The following is a 19,447-nucleotide window of genomic DNA, read 5'->3' as shown; positions in this document are numbered from 1 at the left end:
ATCGGAAGGAAGTCATTACTATATACGGATAATATAGAGAAGAATAATGTCGGCGAGCTGATACTTAATCGCATGCACTTACAGATAAGTTTGTTTGTAAGGAAAGGCTTTATTGAGAGAGAAGCGTGATTCATATTATCGCGATTCGTGTATCATATGGCGTGCGTGGTCTTTTGTCCTCTCTTTTTATAAATCTATGGCGTAGTTTGCATTCATAAGGATCATGAACGAAGGTGACATATTGTATCTATAGCTCCTCACACATTGATTATTTAGCTCTTAGTCCAGCTTGTCCGCTTCCATTCTTGGAAGGAATTTGGAACTAATTTTTTTGACTTCACAAGAATCGCGGACGACTGTGACATATCGTATCGAAATTAATCATTTAATTTTTCACCCTTAGTCCAGTGTCTACTGCCATTTTCGGAAGGCATCTGGATCCTGTCCAAGTGTGGCACAAGTTGACTTTACAAGCATCACGCACGATGGTGACATCGTACCACGTGTCGAAACTCCTCAATGAATTTTTGGGCTTTTTTATGACGGCATTCTTGAAAGACATCTGAAACCCGTCTCTTCTATGACTTTGCAGGAATTATGCACGATGGTGATATATCGTATCAAACTTCCTTTTCGAATTTTTCGCCCTTAGTCCAGTGTGTTTGCTACCACTGTAATTCGATTGTATTCCATTGAATTTTCGCCCTTAGTCCGACAGACCAGACACGACCCAGGCTCTGTCCCTCCCGGGATATAAGCCTTTTACCCATGCGGGTTGGGTCGCGCTGGGTGAATTCGCCCATAGTCCAGCACGTCTGTTGGATTCCGTCTTTTGTCTTCTCATCTATTAGCGTGGCGTAGATTAACTTTATAAGAATCACAGGACACTGAATTTTTCGCTCGTGGTCCAGAGAGTCTGTTGCTGATCTTGGAAGGCATCTGGAACCCGTCTTCTGTCCTTTCTTTTAGAGAAATGTGGTAAGGCTGACTTTATGGGAGACATATTGGATTAAATTTTCTCGTTTAAATCTTATCCCTTCTCAGAAGACATGTGGAACCCGTCTTTTGTGCTCTCTTCTATTGATGCGGCGTAAGTTAACTTCATAGGAGTAACCAACGAGGGTGACATAATGGATCAAAATTCGTTGTTAAATTTTTCATCCTTAGTCTAGCGTGTCTGCTGCCATTCTTAGAAAGCATCCGGAACCCGTCTTTTTTGCCAACCCTTTCAAAATCACCTTCTCCTTTTCCAGAATCACGATGATGAGCAAAATGGTTGGCCTCACCGCGTGGATGCATATGACGTCATGGAACGAGATATTGGACAGCGGCGTTGACAACAAGACCGTTTCAAAATCAACGGTAATTCTGAAATATACGGGGGTGATTTTGAAAGGGTTGTAAAAAGACGGGTTCCAGAATGCCTTCCAAAAACATGTTTGACTATGGGTAAAAAAGTGAGGACCATTTTAATATTGACCATACCAAGAGCAACACTTGATGCAGTTTGTGATTAATAACATAATTGTATATACATGTATTTGATTGGCTTTGTAGATTGCGACTAAGAAATTACGCAGGCCGTCGTGATCGTAGGGTCTTCTCTTGAAGCCTGCCGTTTTGTGAAAGCGGCCCTAGCTGTGACTTTCGCTACTGTTTTGAAAGTTATGGACGACTTCAAGCATAAGATATTGGTGTCCGATCTGCTCGGCAGAAGCTTCAGGTTATCCCTCGTTTCCGGCAGCATCGGATCGACAAGCGCCAGGACGACGAAGCTGCCGTCGATGCCACAAACGACCACTGACAAGCCATCGTGAGTCGAGGTGAAATCGCTGACGTCGGTCGGCAGTCGGTAGCTCGCTATCTGCTTCCCGTCAGACACCCTAAATGCCCTCATGGTCTTCTTACCGCTGTGGTAGAAGAGGACGTGCCCGTCAGTTCTGGTGAATTTCGTCACGACGTTGAAAACCCCTTCACTGACGGGAGGAAGGAGAACCGTCTCGGATTTACCGTTTTTGAGATTTATCATGTCTAAACCCCCTCCAGGTGGCGCAACAAGACCGTATTTACCGTCATTCGTGCAGGTCCCGTTCCAGTGTTTGAATGACTTTGAAATCTTTTTGTCTACGTCGACGATCGAGGAAGATTCTGAACCGATTATGACGACATTTTTGTCTCTCCCGGATAAGGGGCGGACCTCCTTGAACCCATTCAGAAGGCTTTGTTCCAGTTCTACTTTATACAAGTATTTCCCATTCTTTACGTCGTGTACCAGGAGGCAGTGGTGTCCAGGGTCACCACCGACAAGTACGAGGTATTTCCCGTCCTCTGTTACGGTTAAAGGTCTGCTGACTTCGCAGTTGAATTCGAATTCGTAGGCTTTTTCCAGTTCGGGTATCTTCCGCAGCATGCACGAGGATAGGGTCCCGTCTGTGGTGCTATGTACGAAGAGATTGGTACCATCGTTCATCAACAGCAGCTGCTTGACGTTGGGTATTTGTTCACTTGCAATAACTGTTCCCTGTGGGAATGTGGAGGAATATGTGCTTAATATATTACATGAAATTAAATGAGATGCATATTATCTAAAGAAAAAACGTTTAAATGATATGAAGTGAGAAATGCATTATATCAGGGGGTGCACAACTGTACAACCTCCTGCCTTATGCATGTCATATCCTTCCCACCAAGGTGTTCCATCCGGCCCGCAAAAGGTGGTTCCGGTCGAAAAATATCAATACACACAACACGATAAATACCTAATCTGACCATGCTTCCTTCATAAAAATACGGGATATCGTCAAAAAAATGTCTAAGGCAGGTAAAGTTACCAATTACAGCAGAAAAAATGGCCAAAGGGAAGTTAAAATGTCAAATACAGCAAAAAAATTGTCAAATACAAAAAAAAAATCCGTTAAAAGTAAAAATAAAATTGTCAAAGGCAAGTAAAGTTGTTAACTATTGTTAAAATTGTTGGAAAAACGCCAATCGTGGAAAATCATGGCTACTGCAAGTCAAAATGTTAAAATTCACCAAAAAAGAAAAGTATAAGTTTGGCAAGTACGTGAGATTATTATATTTATATGACTTATAATTTCAATCATTCTAGAGTCATAATTATCTTAATATGATTTATATCTTAATTCCCGATTTAATAAATTCAAGTAAGCGTTGTTGAAAATTAGGGGAAAAACGGGACACTTTAAAAAAATTGGGATGCCCAAAATTATACGGGAATATTCCATAAAAAAGCTTATGTGGCCACCTTTAATATTCAGGTTTCTTGGCTACGATTGGCAGAAATGCCACATATCTGGCCCGCGGACTTGACAAGTTGTGCACCCCCTGCATCAGGGCCGTCTTAAGAACGTCATGGGCCCCGTGCCAAGTGATTTTTCTGAGGTCCTACCAAACAAATTTACGTGCTTATCTGAAAAATTTCAACTAGATCTCATTTTTGTGAGCCCCCCCCCTTCTCTCGAGGCCCCCGGGCCTATGCGTTAAGACGGCACTGGTGAAAGTATCCACTCGTCACGTGGCTAAGTGTAGAAAACAAAAAGCAACTCTGCATGCGCGATCTATGGTTGTATTATATCTATGGGATGAAAGGACTCACATAAGTACGTCAAACATTGGCCAGGGATTTCCAGCCACTTCACTAATTGGCCGGCCAAAGCCCGAAAATCATTTCTGCAAATCGGACTTTGACCAAGTGAAAACTCTCGGGTTTGGCAGTAACATAAATAACTTATAGGTAGCTGCAAGCAGAGCCGTCTTATGAGCATCATGGGCCCCCGGGCCAAGTTATTTTTCTCAGGCCCTACCTGGCCAATTGTCAAAAAATTTAAACCGGTTATTGTTTTTGTGAGGGCCCCTCTTTTCTTGAGCCCCCCCCCCCCGCCCGAGCCGTGCCCGGGTGGGCCCATGCTTTAAGACGACACTGCCCTGCATTATATAAATCCTTCGAGAATATCATACCTTCTGCAAACTCCAGACCAGCACTGATCCCGACTCCGAGCTGACTACGTACCGACCATCGGGGGTGGCGACGGCATGAGTGACGATCGCACCTATAGGGTTGTCGACTAACTTGCTCCAGAGTTTACCAGTGGTAACACTCCAAACTCCGATACCACTCCTAGTGAGGGCGATAGCCAGGACGTCGTCTTTCGTGACCGACACCTTGTCGATAGCCATGTCCATGCGATCGATTTCGTGAACTTTCTCGAATATGTTATGAACGTTCCAAACCTGCAGAATTCAACAGTTTTGTAGATAAGAATGGCAATAATTACTTTTAAACTGCATTAGTTATAATTCAGCCGGGGCCTTCGTGATTTTTCCCTTCTTAGGTAAGAAGGGAAAAATCACGAAGGCCCCGATTCAGCTCGCTGTGATTTACTGTGAAATGGCCTCCATCGACTTGTACTTAATCCACCGCATTAGCACTTACAGCACATACCCTGTATGCATGTAGTATTTTTTTTTAATGGAGGGTAAGTACCCAGGATTTCCTCAAGAGTTTACTATGTTAATAATAGGAGAAATTTCATAAACGTATGAGGACGCATATGATAACTTAAAAAATAAGGACGTCTGGTAATCCTAACTACTATTAAACCGGAAATGAACCTCGTAAACATTGAAGTGCTGTGTGAGTATATGTGTGACTTCCACGCAGTTATGATGTCTGAATGATGCGTGTTTTTCCTTCGAGAAGTGTCGCCATCTTTCGTCAACGAAAATGTTACTTAGGTCTATCTGTCTTCAAAAACTGAAATCGACAAATACCAGGATATTTTGTGTTAATGTAAGTTTACCGTGTTGAAGGTCTGCCTATTTTCTGTGTACGGACTTTTTCAAATGGAAGACTGGCTCTCAGAATGAAATACGCACCTTTATGGACTTATCCAACGAAGCCGTGACGATGCAATTGAAGTCCCTGGTGATCAGAGACCTGACGATGAGGATACGAGAAAAGTGAGCGTCGACTTCTTTCAGCAGCTTGCCGTCGATGCAGTTCCAGATGTAAAGAGACTTCCTGATCCCACACACTGCGTACTGACGGTTCTTGGTCAAGACCAGGGAACTCTGTGAGCGGAAAGTGCCGACCGAAATGTTCCAGACGTTGTAAGGAAGTTTCAGCTCCACTCGTTTGCTGTTGTCCGTGAACCACAGATCGAATCCGGTCTTGTGCACAGCAGCTAAGGCGTACGCCTCTGAAACGTACTGCAGAGCTTGCACGGGAGTCGTGGTGTGCCCCAGAGTGTTATCTAATATCCATCCTTCTCCAGTCAAACGTTGCTTAGATATTTGGAAACCTTTCTCCTCGCCGTATTGGCTGATGAAAACAGCGATGGGTTCAGATTTCGACGTGAACACGAACCCTCCGTTTAATCTCAAATCCGGGAGTTCCCTGCTGTTCCACGTGCATCTGATTATTTGGGCTGGTAACGAAGAAGTATTTTGATTGGACAGAACCGAATATCCAATGATGTAGTTGCTCTGATCAATGTAGTGAACGAATGATATGGCTATTTCATCAGATTCGTGCCCGTTATTCGACAGGGCCTGTGGTGAGTCCACGGTGAACGTGGCCCACTCGCTAGCGCACCACACGCATATGGTATCTCCGATAATGGACAGATCTGCGATTTTATGTGTTTTCAGGGGATTCTTCACTTTCTCGACATCCCCTGTAAGGATATTGAACACTATAACCTCACCGTAGTTGGTGAAGGATACGGCGTATTTGTCTTCTTCGTTGATCACCAATGTCTGCATGATGCCCATGATATCAGGATCGACCACACGAACGAGGTCTCCAGTGCAGAGGTCGAACATGAGAATTCTGTTGGATACTGATACAACGAACCTGTGGTCACTGGTGAGTGTCATACCGAAAACCGCAAATGGATGTCCCTCCAATGAGTATTTGAGAGGACCACCAGGTGTGTGTAGGTAATGGAAAGCTGGTACCAGAGCGCAATGAGAAGGTCCTTCCTCGTCGCATTGCGCAATCAGTCCCGCTACTTTCGGGTACTCCCCTTTGACTGGCAAGAGCGTACCGGTTATCTGTGGTCCTATCATGTCCGGATATTCGGCCAGGACCAAGCTTCCCAATCTCAAAGTGTCAGCTATGATGTTCAGCTGCTTACGCACGTCATTGTCGTCTATGTGCTCGATCGCGTCTTCGAAGTCCGATAGTATTGCTTGCAGAGGGCAGCAGCTCATCTTCGCGTGCAGCCATGAGTAACTGAGTAGGACATGCTGATAGAGGTCGCTGAATCTGCCCGCACGTATCAGTTGGTACGGTAGTTCGCCGAATTTCCTCTTGTTGTACCTCGACACCGTACCGTCTTTCGCGTGAAATACGTGGGGTTGTAAGGGGACTTTACGGTCGGCCGACCCTTCTTTATCAGCGAGGCCGAATCGGTGACGTTGTACTTCCGTGAACATGAAAGGTTTCGGATTCCCTCCACCCCACGTCCCAAGGAAATATTCAGCTATAGACGAATGGAAGAACCTCACCTTTTCCGGCTTGGCCAGGTACCTCCCGACCGATGCCGTCCGAAATTGCTGGTGGTACCAGTTCATGACGCTCAGACCATCGGCTTCCCTCTCGGATAGATAGTTCGGTAGGTCTCTTCTGATCCTGGTCCATAAAAGCGGAGGAATTCTCCGCACAGGTGGCATGTGGTATTGATAAACATCATCGAGGACGATGTCGTCTAAGGATATCAAATCTTCCAACTCGGTCTCGCTGAGGCCACTCCGGGCAGCCGTGATGTATGACAGTGCGTGGGTCACCAGGATCTTCCCGTGCTGCATTTCTATCCTTTCAAACAGCTTTATAATGCTTTCGCCTATGGAATGCGCCAGCATAGTCTCCGTAGGCTTGGTGTACGACCTCCAACGGATCACTTCCGCGTATATGAGCTTTATGAATATCGGCAGGGTACATCTGTCTATAGCCCGTCTCACTACTTTCCACTGGTGCCTATTAAGGTCTCTCTTGGCGTCTGTCAGCCAATAAACCAGGGTCTGTTCCGCCAGATCGGGACCTAAAGGAGGGACTTCTAGGAACTGATTTTCGTTTTTGACGATTTTTTTGATTGAGTTGAACTCGGCACATTCTCCCTCCGACACGGTAGACACGACGAATTTCACCCAAGGCGGAAGTCGGGTCGGTATCCACGCAAGCTTATTGGTGTCGCATCTTCCGGCAAGCTGGTCGACTGAATCCAGAAACACGAATATCGCCTGTTCAGGAGTAGCTCTAGACAGAAGCCGTTTCATGAATGCCACCAGAGGTATCAAGTCATCCGGAATGCCCTCCCAGGCCATAGAAAAATTGTACATGATCTGTTGACAAACGCTGGCCAGCATTGGCCCGACACCCGAACTATCCGGTGTCGTACCCAGGAACCTCAGGATGAGGATGGACTTGGTGTTCTCCGGGCACCACTTCGTCACGAGGCTGGCGGCTCTCGCCAGGAGAGACGTTTTGCCACACCCTCCAGACCCGTGCAGAATCAGCGGTTGATTGCAATCTGATCTTATGTAGGACTTAATCTTGTCCAACTCTTCCTCGCGACCCTGGAAAGTCTTTAAGAGCGCCTTAGCGGCGTGCAGGTGCTGTAGGATCTCTGTCACTATGTGGCCCTCACTGCTGAGATCTTCTTTCCTCATTGCTCTGTCGACAAGACGAGTGATCTTCTTGTAGAAATGAGAAGTGAACTCTTGCAGATACTCGCCGTGGTACTGAGGGCTTAGACCTTCCTTTCCAGTCCAGTTCACAGAGTACCTGTGAAAAATGGAAGAAATTTATATACAAAATACAATCTTCTTAGGCACGGCTAGTGCCTAAGAAGTACCTAGGCTGACATAATAGTACCTACTTTGCCATCATCACTTACTTGATAATATTGCTTTTTTCAATCTTCTTGATGACCCTGTCATCACGTAGGTCGGAGAGAAGTCTCTGAGCTTCAACATCCACAGTTCTACCGGCTAAGTCCAAGAACTTTCCGACTTCTCGAAGATTTGTCATGTCGAGGTAGTTTATTTGCCTCACATAAGCCAAGGTGTGGTTTCTGGTGTTTTTGACGTTTAAAATCCCGTTTATAACTTCTCTTTCAGTTACTAGATGGAGGTACAGAACCAAATATCGAAATTACGTAGTTGTGTCATCAAAATAATATACATTTACTTCTCTCTCTCTCTCTCTGTTTCTCTATACGTAACTTAGGTAATCTTCAGATAGGTACTTCACACTAGAATTGCCGGAATTTCCCTCCCTTCAAGAATTACCGAGCGGTTAAAATCACAGCTATTTTAAAAATACATGGTACTGTTGGTAGAGATACGGGGAGCATCAAAAGCGGAGTTGACGGTCCAATGCAGTGATTCCCAACGTGGGCGTTAACGCCTCCTTGAGGGCGATGGAATGTTCCAGGGGGGGGGGGCGGTAGAAGCTACGGGTGTAACATAGGATCCTATGGGTTAGATTGCGTTTGGGACGATGGGAGAAAAAAATTTCTGAAGAAGGGAGCGATGGGACAAAAAAGGTTGGGAAACTATGGTCCAATGTATATGCGAACTGGCACCATCATCATCATCGTGCATCCCCAGACTTTTATGTCTCTCTCCGCTTATGCATGATACAGTTGTAAATGTTGATTTTTTTTTAATCGAAACAAGTACCATAAGAACTAGGGTTGCCTGTCTTGAAATATCGTCGTATGGGAGTTTTTTATGAACACGTGGTCCCTTGGACCCCTACCCCGTGAAAAATATATTATGTTTATATTTTTCAAATTTATATTTAGTGTTATTTATTGATTTCAGGAATCTGAAATGTAAGTTGTTCCACAACCAAGTGACACCCCCTTCCTACTCGGGAGTTCCGATAAGGAGAAACAATTAAGGGTTACTAGGGATGCCAGACATCTCATATATAAGAAATCCAATAAAGCACGCGGGGCGGGGGTACGTGCATTGCTTTACATGTTCATGAATTATTGAGGGCATGCTTCATAAAAACCCTTGAAGGCTCAAGTGACCCGAATCCAATAGGTTCTTCCGCCTATGCCTCCCTCCATTTCACCTCCCATCCATGGGTGGAGATACGGGGGAGCGGGGGCGTGGGGAGGGGCATTGCCCCCCCCCCCAGCGTCAAAGGTGGAGTCGACTGATCTAATGTATATATGTATATACGAATTGACATCATCATCATCTTGCCCCCCCCCCAGCAATAATGGCCTTGCCCCCTCAGACTTCCAAGTCTATCACCGCCTATGCTCCCATCCCAGCTGGGGCAGTCAAGAGATTTTACGTGTGAAGCTAAATCTAAAAGAAAAAGCTAAATGAGAAAGATTCTGACGAAATGAAACAATAATTTCGATCCCAAAACCACCTGTCACGGATCCAAAGAGAGGTGATGGGGGTGTTGATCGCCACCCAGAAGTGCCCAAGAATGGGAAACAATGCTTCTGTCCATGGTCACTGTTTAACTTTTACTCTCGCTTAGTTCACCCTTGACACATAGACCATGGGTCGCAGGACCAAAATAAAACGCATTGGGTTGAAAATAAAATGTGGTTCATTCCTTGGCTTTATCCTCAAGGGCTCTCTGGCAAATTTGCATCCTATTTCCCACAAAGTATATGTAAGACAAAAAAGAAAGTATTTCAATGAGTTCTACCACCTTTTTGAAATCGGACCCACCTTTTTTTGGAACACTTGCTTACGCCTGTGAAACGAAACATGAACGATTCTATTCCCTAGTCTTAGAAGAAAAACTTAACCATTTCCTAAAAAATACATAAATACTACTAGTATGTTTTAATCTGGTTTACGAATGAAAGTTTCAACTGCGGTCAAAATGACCGCTTGTTAGTTCTAGGTAGAAGTAGTTTTCAAAAGTCAATGAAATTACTTCTTCTTTTTTTTTTTTTTCGCTTTCTCGTCGACGAATTAGGAAAAGTTACGGAGCGAAATTTCCAAATTTTGAATAATAAAAGTATGGTGGGCGATCAAAAATTAAAAATCGATCAGAATGACCACTCGGTAATTCTAGTATCAAAGCTGTTGACAGCTCAGAACGGAGTGAATTTGGTTAGGCAAACATTTACGAAATACATGTGCTGCTATTGACAGTTGCGGTTTAAAATAACGTTTCGCCAGTTATAAATAACCCATTTATCGTTAGGAATATTTCATAGAAACGGTCTTTCGGGAGTTCTAAAATATCAGTATAAAGACGCAAACAAGTTTCAAGAAATGCTTCGTTTGCACGAGAAACTCCAGATACAACGTCTATTATTAAAATATAACTTCTAGAATTTCCTCTTAATCGTAATCATAATCAAATGCAGCTGCTTTTCAGGACTCGAGTGACATTTAAAACGAATCGCTCATATTCTCTTATCACCCACGACATACGTAAAATGAGATCAACGAATGAATAATAACAAGAAACTCGTTATTGCCTCGTGGATTGGCAATGACTTGTGACATAACATCAGAGAGTGTAAGTGTGGGTTGATTTGGTACAGAGGCGTATTTTCTCAAGATAGTAATAGATATCTGAGAAGAATCTGATAAATATTTATTTATGGATATAATCTGTGTGTTTATTCCTTAGAAAATTATCTGATTCAAGATTCGTCTCTCAAGAACAATGTACGGGAAATGAAATGCTTTCCATCTTATCACGTGACATTGACTTTTTTTTTTAAACTGAGAAAATATATCAAAATTTCGAGGAAAAACATTCTTACCAGACATCATGTAATTATGCATTGCCTCGTGGGTCATCCTTTTGGATGAATACAGAGCACTTGCGGCTCTACGGAGAATCAGCTGCAGTTTCTCTAGGGTGCTCCACCATGTTGCTTGGTCTTGCGACTGTAACTTCGGGTTTTTCTATGAGGAAATGGAAGTCAATATTAATCAATCTCTTTTTTTTTTACCATGCTGAATGTTGGGAAAAAGGCGAATCAATGATTTTGTCGTCCTTTACCATATATTAGCCTAATTTTTTTTAACTACTGATTCCCCAAATTTGCAGCCCTGCACTATATGCAGGGTGTTTCATAAATTCGTAAATAATTTCAAAATTCATAAAAATTGAAGGAATTGGAAAAATTTGAATGCAGGGGTTTAAGGAAAAAGTTATTCTCACGAAAGGGGAATCGCCGTTATTCTTACGAAGGGGGATACGGCGACATGACCACAGAAAAACATTGCTACCGCAGGATATTAAAAAAAAAAGGCTGCTGTTCGGAATCGGCTATAAATTGTAGGTCCTGGTCTAATCAGCCCTCGTGTGCAGAAAATGACAGTGGTGAGACAAAAATGATCTAATGATTGCGAGGGGAGGGGGTTGTTTATTTTTATTTTTTGGTACAGAATAAAAAATTAGTTCAAGTTTTTGTCGATTGTGGACCCAGCAGGAATGTGCTAGCACCAAAATATTCGTAACGCTTCAGAGCCGGTGATTCTTCGCTGAGGTAAAATAACTTCACCGATGGTGCATCCTCTACCAATGATAACGTCACGGTGATAACCTAAAGCAAGCGTTAGCAACAGGAATATTCAGAAATGAGCTGTTAATCGCGCACCATGCATTGTGTAGGTCCCTAATTTGCATATTTCCATTGATATGTTTTCTTTCAGCGCCTTCCGTTGGCAAAAATTTGAACTTATTTTTTTATTCTGTATCAAAAAAAAAATTCCCTTCGTGAGAATAATTTTTTCGCAAACCACATTCAAATGTTCCCAATTCCTTCAACTTTTATGAATTTTCAAACTATTTACAAATTTATGGGACACCCTGTGTATCGAGGTCCGAGGTAGATTGAACTCGTGAAATGACCGGCCATTTGTAGCTTCAGCCAAATCACATGTCGTAAACGAACGTTTTCAGTATATTGAACAATTGAACAAGTAATTTGTGTCGAAATGCTGTATTTTCCGCTGAAGACGGAAGAAAACAAATTTAAGTTTCTTAACTGAAGCACAAGATTTTGAGGGCCAGGTTGTGCTGTCATCTACGTTTAAAAATGACATATTTTTTTAAAAATACATAATTGCATGGTCTAACATGATACGCAAACGCGTTTCCAAACGGCCGCTACGCAAACGTTAAAACGACATTCCTGTTGAAATTTATCGGGTGGCTAAGTATTTTCATACTAAAAGGCATGTCTGCTTTTTCAGTATTACTAAAGTGCGCCATTATTCCGTACGTTACAACTGTTAGAAAGGTTGCACGATGGAATAATTTCCACAGTACTGGCATCCAAGCCTTTTATTCATCGTGACGTAGATTTGCATATAGGGTTTCTTCTTCTTCTTCTTCTTCGGCAGGTTGCATTTTCATGCATGGTATTCTTTCTCTCCCGATAAATTTAAACAGGAATGTCGTTTTAACGTTTGCGGAGCGGACGTTTACGTTTCATGTTAGACCATGCATTCTTTTATGACAATTGTTTGTATTGGTGTGCATTATCACCTCTTAAAGGTTTCCCATCTTTTTTGAATCACCCTGTATAGTGACTATTTGGACGGCAGCCGCGACCGCTTGCGTCGTCGACAATGGGATACGGCTGCGGGAAAGGTGACCGGACGACTCGTCTGTAGGGATATCAGATGGTGTCTTCTCTCGGGTTGCCTGCTGACGGGCGTTAAGTCAATTTTTGCTCTACCGCAGCGGTTCTAAACGTTTATTGAATCGTGGAGCCCTATCTGGTACATAATTTCTATGACGGAACCCCGTAGGCCTATTATAATCCAGGCTCTAGTAATCATTCACCCAAGTTCAAAGATGGTGGTAATAATAAAGTTATCAGGGTTTCTGAAAGTTTGTGATCTTTGGATTTACTAAAGACTATGTTTCGAAGCCTTATCCTGATGTTATTTTTTTATTTCCAAGTCCCATTCCAAAGTCCGCAATGGGTTTATCAGGCTCTATTTGTTTTGTTTGATACGTTCGGTTCGGAGACTCATATCAGGCAGATTAACGAAAAGGAGAGGAAGGGGGGAGAGAACGGCGTATACATTTAAATGATATCAATGCCAGGAAATTTAAACGTATTTAATATAATTTTTTTCCAGCTTCCCACAAGCAGAAACGTTTTTTGCGAGTTTTTAGTGTCCATACCTTGTTGTTGAAGTTGATCAAAATAGAGCTGATGGGTTGCAAGACGTAAACCGAAGGAACCGAGTTCCTATCCTCTCGGTACCATAGGTCCAAATTATACACGTCCACGTTCATGGACATCAATGACTCTCGGATCTGCCGGAATTCTTCTCCGTCGATTATAGTCGGTATAGGTCTATATCCATATTTCTGTCCTAGAAATGTCTACAGGGGAGAAAAATCTGTGATATTTAAAGTATGATTCAAGTTATATGGGAATTAGCTTTCCTTGAAGGGAAAAACTTACGACGAAGTTGGGACCCATGGACAATCTCTGGCAGTTTTCTATCTCTCTCATACATAAGTCAGTCGTCATGTGATCATCGGTTGCCTCGTCGCGTACTCCCCAGCGCATGTCGACGACCTATCAGTGATATGAATGAGTCGAAACAACTGTATTAATTATAATCAGTACAACAAAATATATAATAGTAGTATAGCTTGGCACTTCCTTTTTTTTTCGATAGCTTTGACTTCGTTTTGGAGACTAGCGTATGGCTGGCTTTAAACGACTCAGAAAATACTTCCTATACTGTATAGTAGATACAGTCAGAACCGACTTAACTCAATCATGATTCCCCCCGCCCGGAAAAAATTAAGTTCTTGGGGGCCCTTCTTATAGCTCGAAGTACCTGCCTACCAATACTTAGTCCATACTTATTCTCGAAAATTATGGTACCAAATATAATTATCACGAGCCCCATATGCACTACCCTGAAGTCTGCTCGGGTAGTATCATGCAATAGGACAGCTCTATGTCCAGTAATTAAGTTCTTGCCCCCCCCCCCAGCTAGCTGTAAGTACCCACTAATAACTTCCATAATTATTCTTGAAAATCAAGAAATTAAACCTCAAATGCAAGCATCACGAGGCCCACTATGCACTTGACGCCCCTGTTGTGCCGGTGCCCCCCACCCCACAATGAGCTCTATGCACAGGACCAAGTTTCATAATTAATTTCTTGGGGCTTCACCCATACCGTCATTCATCCGGCCACTGACTTGATCACTCATACAGTCACTCACATGGTCACTCCTGCGGTCATTCATACGATCAGGACAGGCGAAATGTACTTGAGACGAAACGTGCTAGGGCAAAGTGCCTGTATATATGTTTTTCTAAGGCCGGGATTACACAAAAAACTGGATACAAGATCTTTCACAAAATTGGAGAAAAATGCAACCAATAATATTATCGGTTACATTCGAGCGAATGTAATAATCTTATTGGTTGCATTTTTTCAAGTTTTAGTTCTTATAAAAGAACTTTTCTAAAACTTGCATTGTATAATGTCGGCCTTACCTAATTTTAGGGCTCATAGAATTTTTGTGACGGAGGTTAAAAATCATGCTGCGCGTAAATATACCTGAAACTCCAGTCCATGTCGTTCTCTACAGAAATCCTTGATTCGAGGATAGACTTCTTCCATCAGAGCATTTCGTTCCATGGACATATCTGAAATGATCACACACGCACAGACATATCATCATCAAATTACATCTGTCAGAATACATTCCAGGTATGACGGGTACTATTTTCATGGTATTACTCAACATAAGAGCGGTTCAGACCAGTGCTATTCACCCACTGGTCTGTGAAAATTTCTGCCAGTCCGCAAACATTTCGCCCAGTTCGTATAGCTACTACATAATTATAGATTTCTTTGTAAATATTATACCACCTCTATATTGGTATTTATTTATCAGAAAATCAGTGAATTATTTTTCCCATTTATTTTTTGCCGTTCCGCAAATTATTTCTATTTATTTACTTTTTGAAATTCTGCAAATTATTTTTTGCTGGTCCTCAAATTATTTCCATTTTGTTCAGGGGTCTGCAAATCATTTCTATTCATCTTTTGCCGGTCCACAAATTATAGCTATAATATATTTTTTTTTGCCGTTTCTCAAATCATCTCTCCGGTCCGTACTTGCAAAAAGGTTGAAGAACACTGGTTTAGACCCTAGTGTCCTAGGAACATGAATCCATACAATTTTCATTGAAGTGAAGGTTTGTATCCCTAATATTATTTAATATTACGAGAGAAAATATAGATGTAAATTATTAATAAATGTTGAAGAAAAATCGAAGATTTCTCCCAAACTTAATTGGTTAGAGCTATATAAGATCAAGGCCGCAACTAGATGCACGATCAGCCGGAGCATTCACACATTTTGGCGCCCACACGTAATGTTGAAGGAGAAGTTAAAGGGTGAAATTTACGCCCTTTCTGGTCTGACACATGGGATACGCGACCTGCCTGTTTCCCCCTAGTTGCGGCCCTGTAAAAGATACCTGTGAAAGTCGAACTTGTGAATATCCGAACGATTTTCGACCGTACTGGCGGAAGATTCTCTAAGTATCCTTGAAATATCCAATCGACGAAACAGTCTTCCATTTCGTAGAAAAATTTGACAAAAAAATCCAACACCAATCGTTATATTTATCGAAATCTCAGCAAATTCGCAAGAATTCCGTAAATTCCTCACGACATATATTTCCTCGTTTCCCGACGGTGGCATAAGAATCGAGATCCGAATAGAAAAGGAAACAAGTGAATACAGTGAGATGGAAAGAAAATGTTTCTGTATATAGGTAAAGTCGAACAAACATTACTTGTATTTCTTGGAATCACCGCAGCAACGATAAGAAACAGAAAACATTTTTTTTTTGATACATCTTAATTAATAAGTTTTTGAAACTTCTTCTCATGGATACAGCGATGTAAGCTGCAGAGTTATGTTGCATGCGGTAAATAGAAATGCTGAAATAAATACAGCCGGACTCCGACGAATTTTTTATTCTGTATTTTTCATTCCCTTGAGAAATATAAAATTCGGTTATCTGGGATGTTAAATATTAATAATCTGTAAGATACGGAACATCGCCAATTGTCATCAGAAACAGACGCAGGCACAATCACCAATCGTAATTAAAATTCCAAAATAGGAACTTGAGAACAAAACGTTAAACCTAACAAATAAAAACCAAACAAAAAGATATGGGGATCTAATAAATTTGAGATGGATATTTATAATTTTTGCCATAATTATCATAATATAATGTGAAACTTCCATAAGCGGCCACCTCTGTTCCGTGACCAGTTTTTCTCGGAACGGAAAATAGGCTTCATTATACATAATACAAAAATCACCCTTATTCCGCGGCCACCTCTGTATGCGGTCAACGGCTAATCTGTCCGCGGCGACTTCCTTATAGATTGGAAAAAAAAAAACAAACAAGCTTTTGTGCTTGGTTGGAATCAGCCAGGGTAGTAAGTGAATGGGAAGAATTTAGTGCGTGGCCGTTCTCTGTTTTGCACGACATCATACCCTTTGTTCGAAAAAAGCGTATTTGTACAGCGCGCACCCCCTCTATGGTTCGCGGATAGCGTGCGTAACCTTTATCTTTACTTTTATTGATAAAAGAAGGGCGTTGAAGAAAGCGATAAGGGATAGTGAAAAGGAAGTTGAATATAGGTTGACAGATAAAATTGTCTCTTCTAAGATTTCTATTAGTCATTCTAGGTTATGGTGTCGCAGGGAATTTTTCTCTAATAGAGTTGGTAATAAACGGAATAGCTTACCCCCGGAGGTAGTAAATTGTAACACAATTGACACGTTTAAAAAGAAATACGATAAACATGTTGGGGTAAATCGACAAGCTATCCATACCTAGAATAAGACAGTCATAAATTTTTTTATTGACATTTTATAATATTTTACCATGTATAGGAATATAGCTTTTAGTTTTTTTGATTTCATTTTTAATTAGGTTGCTGTATTTTTGAAATATATGACATCCACATTTGTTATGGGCATCTTTTTCTCAGCCACTTCGTTGGGCATTTTGCCTGTTGTGGCGTTATATTTGTATTTGTATAAACAAATGAAGCACCCGGCTTTCAGTTAGAGGCCCCATCGTGGCTAGATACTTGCTGAGGGTTGAGTCGACAATCCCTCTGTCACACAGCTCACATTCACATTTTTAAACTGTCTTATCAGCTAGCAGCAGCCATATAGCATTAACCTTTGTCATCCTATTTATAAATGTTTTCCAATCTGATAGGACCGCACACAAGACCTGTGAAAGAAAAATTGCCGACTCAACCCTCAGCAAGTGTTTAGCTGCAATAGGCTATAACTGGAAGCCGAGTGCTTTATTAGTTTGCCACAGTTTTTGAGTAAAATATTAAGTGTTAAATATGAGGTAAACGAAATTTGACCACTTCTGACGCTATTTCTAGAAATACCAGTAACATAAATTATTTTATTACTGGTATTTCGTTACTACGCTACTCAGCTACGACTGGAGGGGGGGGGGGGGAAATCACATCTACAGACACTCACCGTGTCGTGTCTGACACGGCAAACATTATTTAACATAAAATAATGTCTGTCTGCACAGCCACGATACGATAGATATGAATACTTTCGTTAGTTTTATGTCAAAGGATGTTTGCCGTGTCTGACCCGACACGACAAGTATCTATAAATGTGAATTCACCCCAAATAGTAATTATAAATGTCTGAATAAAACATATGTAAAAGTTATTTGCATACGTATAGACACATTGGGGATATTTTTTTGGAAATGTACAATGCACTATGAAATGGAAAATATGCATTTGAAAAAAAAAAAAAGCAACTTTTTTAGTGGATATATAATCATTACCTCCTAGATACAACCTCTTGGAGGTAATGATATAATTCGGACTCTACCTATGATTTTACTGAATGGGCAAAAGATGTGGAAGTTTTTGCTTTGTGGATACTTTCTTCACTTTTCAGCGCGCAGAGATTCAGTAGAACAACAGTGAAAGTATAAAATAAATGCGAGGAAAGAACACGTACAGTACTTGCTATAAGGAATGCACAGATAATACAGATGTCCTGTATTATCAGAACCCTGAAACCCGATCAATAGAGGAATTGATCGGGTGATCTGGTATTTCAAGTTCTGCATAAAATACAGTGAAACCTCGATACACATAACGATACCGGCAAGGGCGTAGCGGGAGGGGGGGGGGCGGACTCGGGGGTCTTAAATATGTGTAAATTGCTGCTCTGTAAATAAATCCGTGTTTGTCCATCGAACCGGTTCTTGCTTTTGCAATCCCGAAGTCTTGTGGAATATTATCCGCAACAATATAATATTGTGCACTTTAACATACGTAGCTTAAGAGCTAATTTTGATCGACTTATGGTGTTCTTGAATGAATTTATCAATTATATTGACGTACTTGTTCTTTCTGAGGTTTGGGTTTTTGAGGACGAGGTTGATTACTATAGATTACCAAATTATAATTTATTTACAAGATGCAGAGAATATAACAGTTCGGGTGGTATCTTTGTCTATACGGGTTTATCGCAATACACTTTGGCGTATCCACAAAAAGTAGCGATACCGAACACTTTCGGTGATTCCTAATACTCATAAGACGCCCTCCGAAGGATTGAAATTTTGGGAGACGAGTTAAAAAATATACTGAAGGATATTTCGAGCGAAAAATAATGAAAAGGACGGGTAGCGGTTAAAAAAAAATTCTCTTAAAGATATTAGTATAGCGGAGTTTATCATAGTAAAACATATCGTATGGAGATAAGTTTAACATTACAGACTTATAAGTTATTCCCAACAAGATTTGAAAAAATAGAGTTGCAGAGGGATTTGTCGTTATATCGGGTATCGTCTACAAATTCAAATAAGTATCTTTTAAAAAACGGGACGAATGTATGAGAAAGAAAAAAAAAAAATCGGAACAACGCCAAATTACAGGAATACCCCGTAATACGGGACACAAGTGGTCTGTAAAATTGTTTCAGACACTTACTAGTCCTTTTTTTCAGAAAGGTTGAGAAACACTGGTCTAAATAATTTCGGTGCCCCATAGCCCTGATTCCATATATTCTGTGGGACAGGAGAATCGGCATCAAAAATTCATACGTTATTAGTCGAAATAGCTTAGGGACCGTTCAAGTATTACGAAAGCAAATTTTTAGCAATTTTGGACCCCCTCCCCCCACCTTGTCAGCAAAATTTCGTCATCAGCTCTGCCCCTCTGAATCCTAACTCATATTTTCATAAAGGGTGGTTGATGACGTAAGCATTATCCAAACCCCGCCCCCCTCCCCCTTGTCATCAAAAGTCAGCAAATCGGAAACAACCTCCTCCCTCACCGATGATGACGTAATACTTGAACGGCCCCTTATACAGGAATGCTGAAAATGTCCGTACAAA

The 19,447-nt window shown here is 41.5% G+C and overlaps 1 protein-coding gene across 1 annotated transcript; it reads right to left on the bottom strand.

Moving 5' to 3' along the window:
• Positions 1-1,564: 1,564 nt before the first annotated feature.
• LOC149088176 (NACHT and WD repeat domain-containing protein 2) lies at positions 1,565-15,605 on the bottom strand. The gene is made up of 9 exons (XM_089251666.1): positions 15,503-15,605; positions 14,574-14,662; positions 13,455-13,571; positions 13,169-13,372; positions 10,785-10,929; positions 7,920-8,145; positions 4,897-7,807; positions 3,979-4,251; positions 1,565-2,521 (listed from the first exon to the last, which is right to left on the bottom strand). Exons 1-9 carry the CDS (start codon positions 15,603-15,605, stop codon positions 1,565-1,567), a joined length of 5,025 nt encoding a protein of 1,674 aa, XP_089107792.1.
• Positions 15,606-19,447: the final 3,842 nt, after the last annotated feature.

This window comes from Pholcus phalangioides, unplaced genomic scaffold (assembly GCF_987345545.1).
Source record: "Pholcus phalangioides strain wild (caught in Gottingen) unplaced genomic scaffold, Ppha-v1.0 ptg000003l_1, whole genome shotgun sequence".
Taxonomy (NCBI): domain Eukaryota; kingdom Metazoa; phylum Arthropoda; class Arachnida; order Araneae; family Pholcidae; genus Pholcus; species Pholcus phalangioides.
This window is presented reverse-complemented; position numbering and strand designations above follow the sequence as displayed.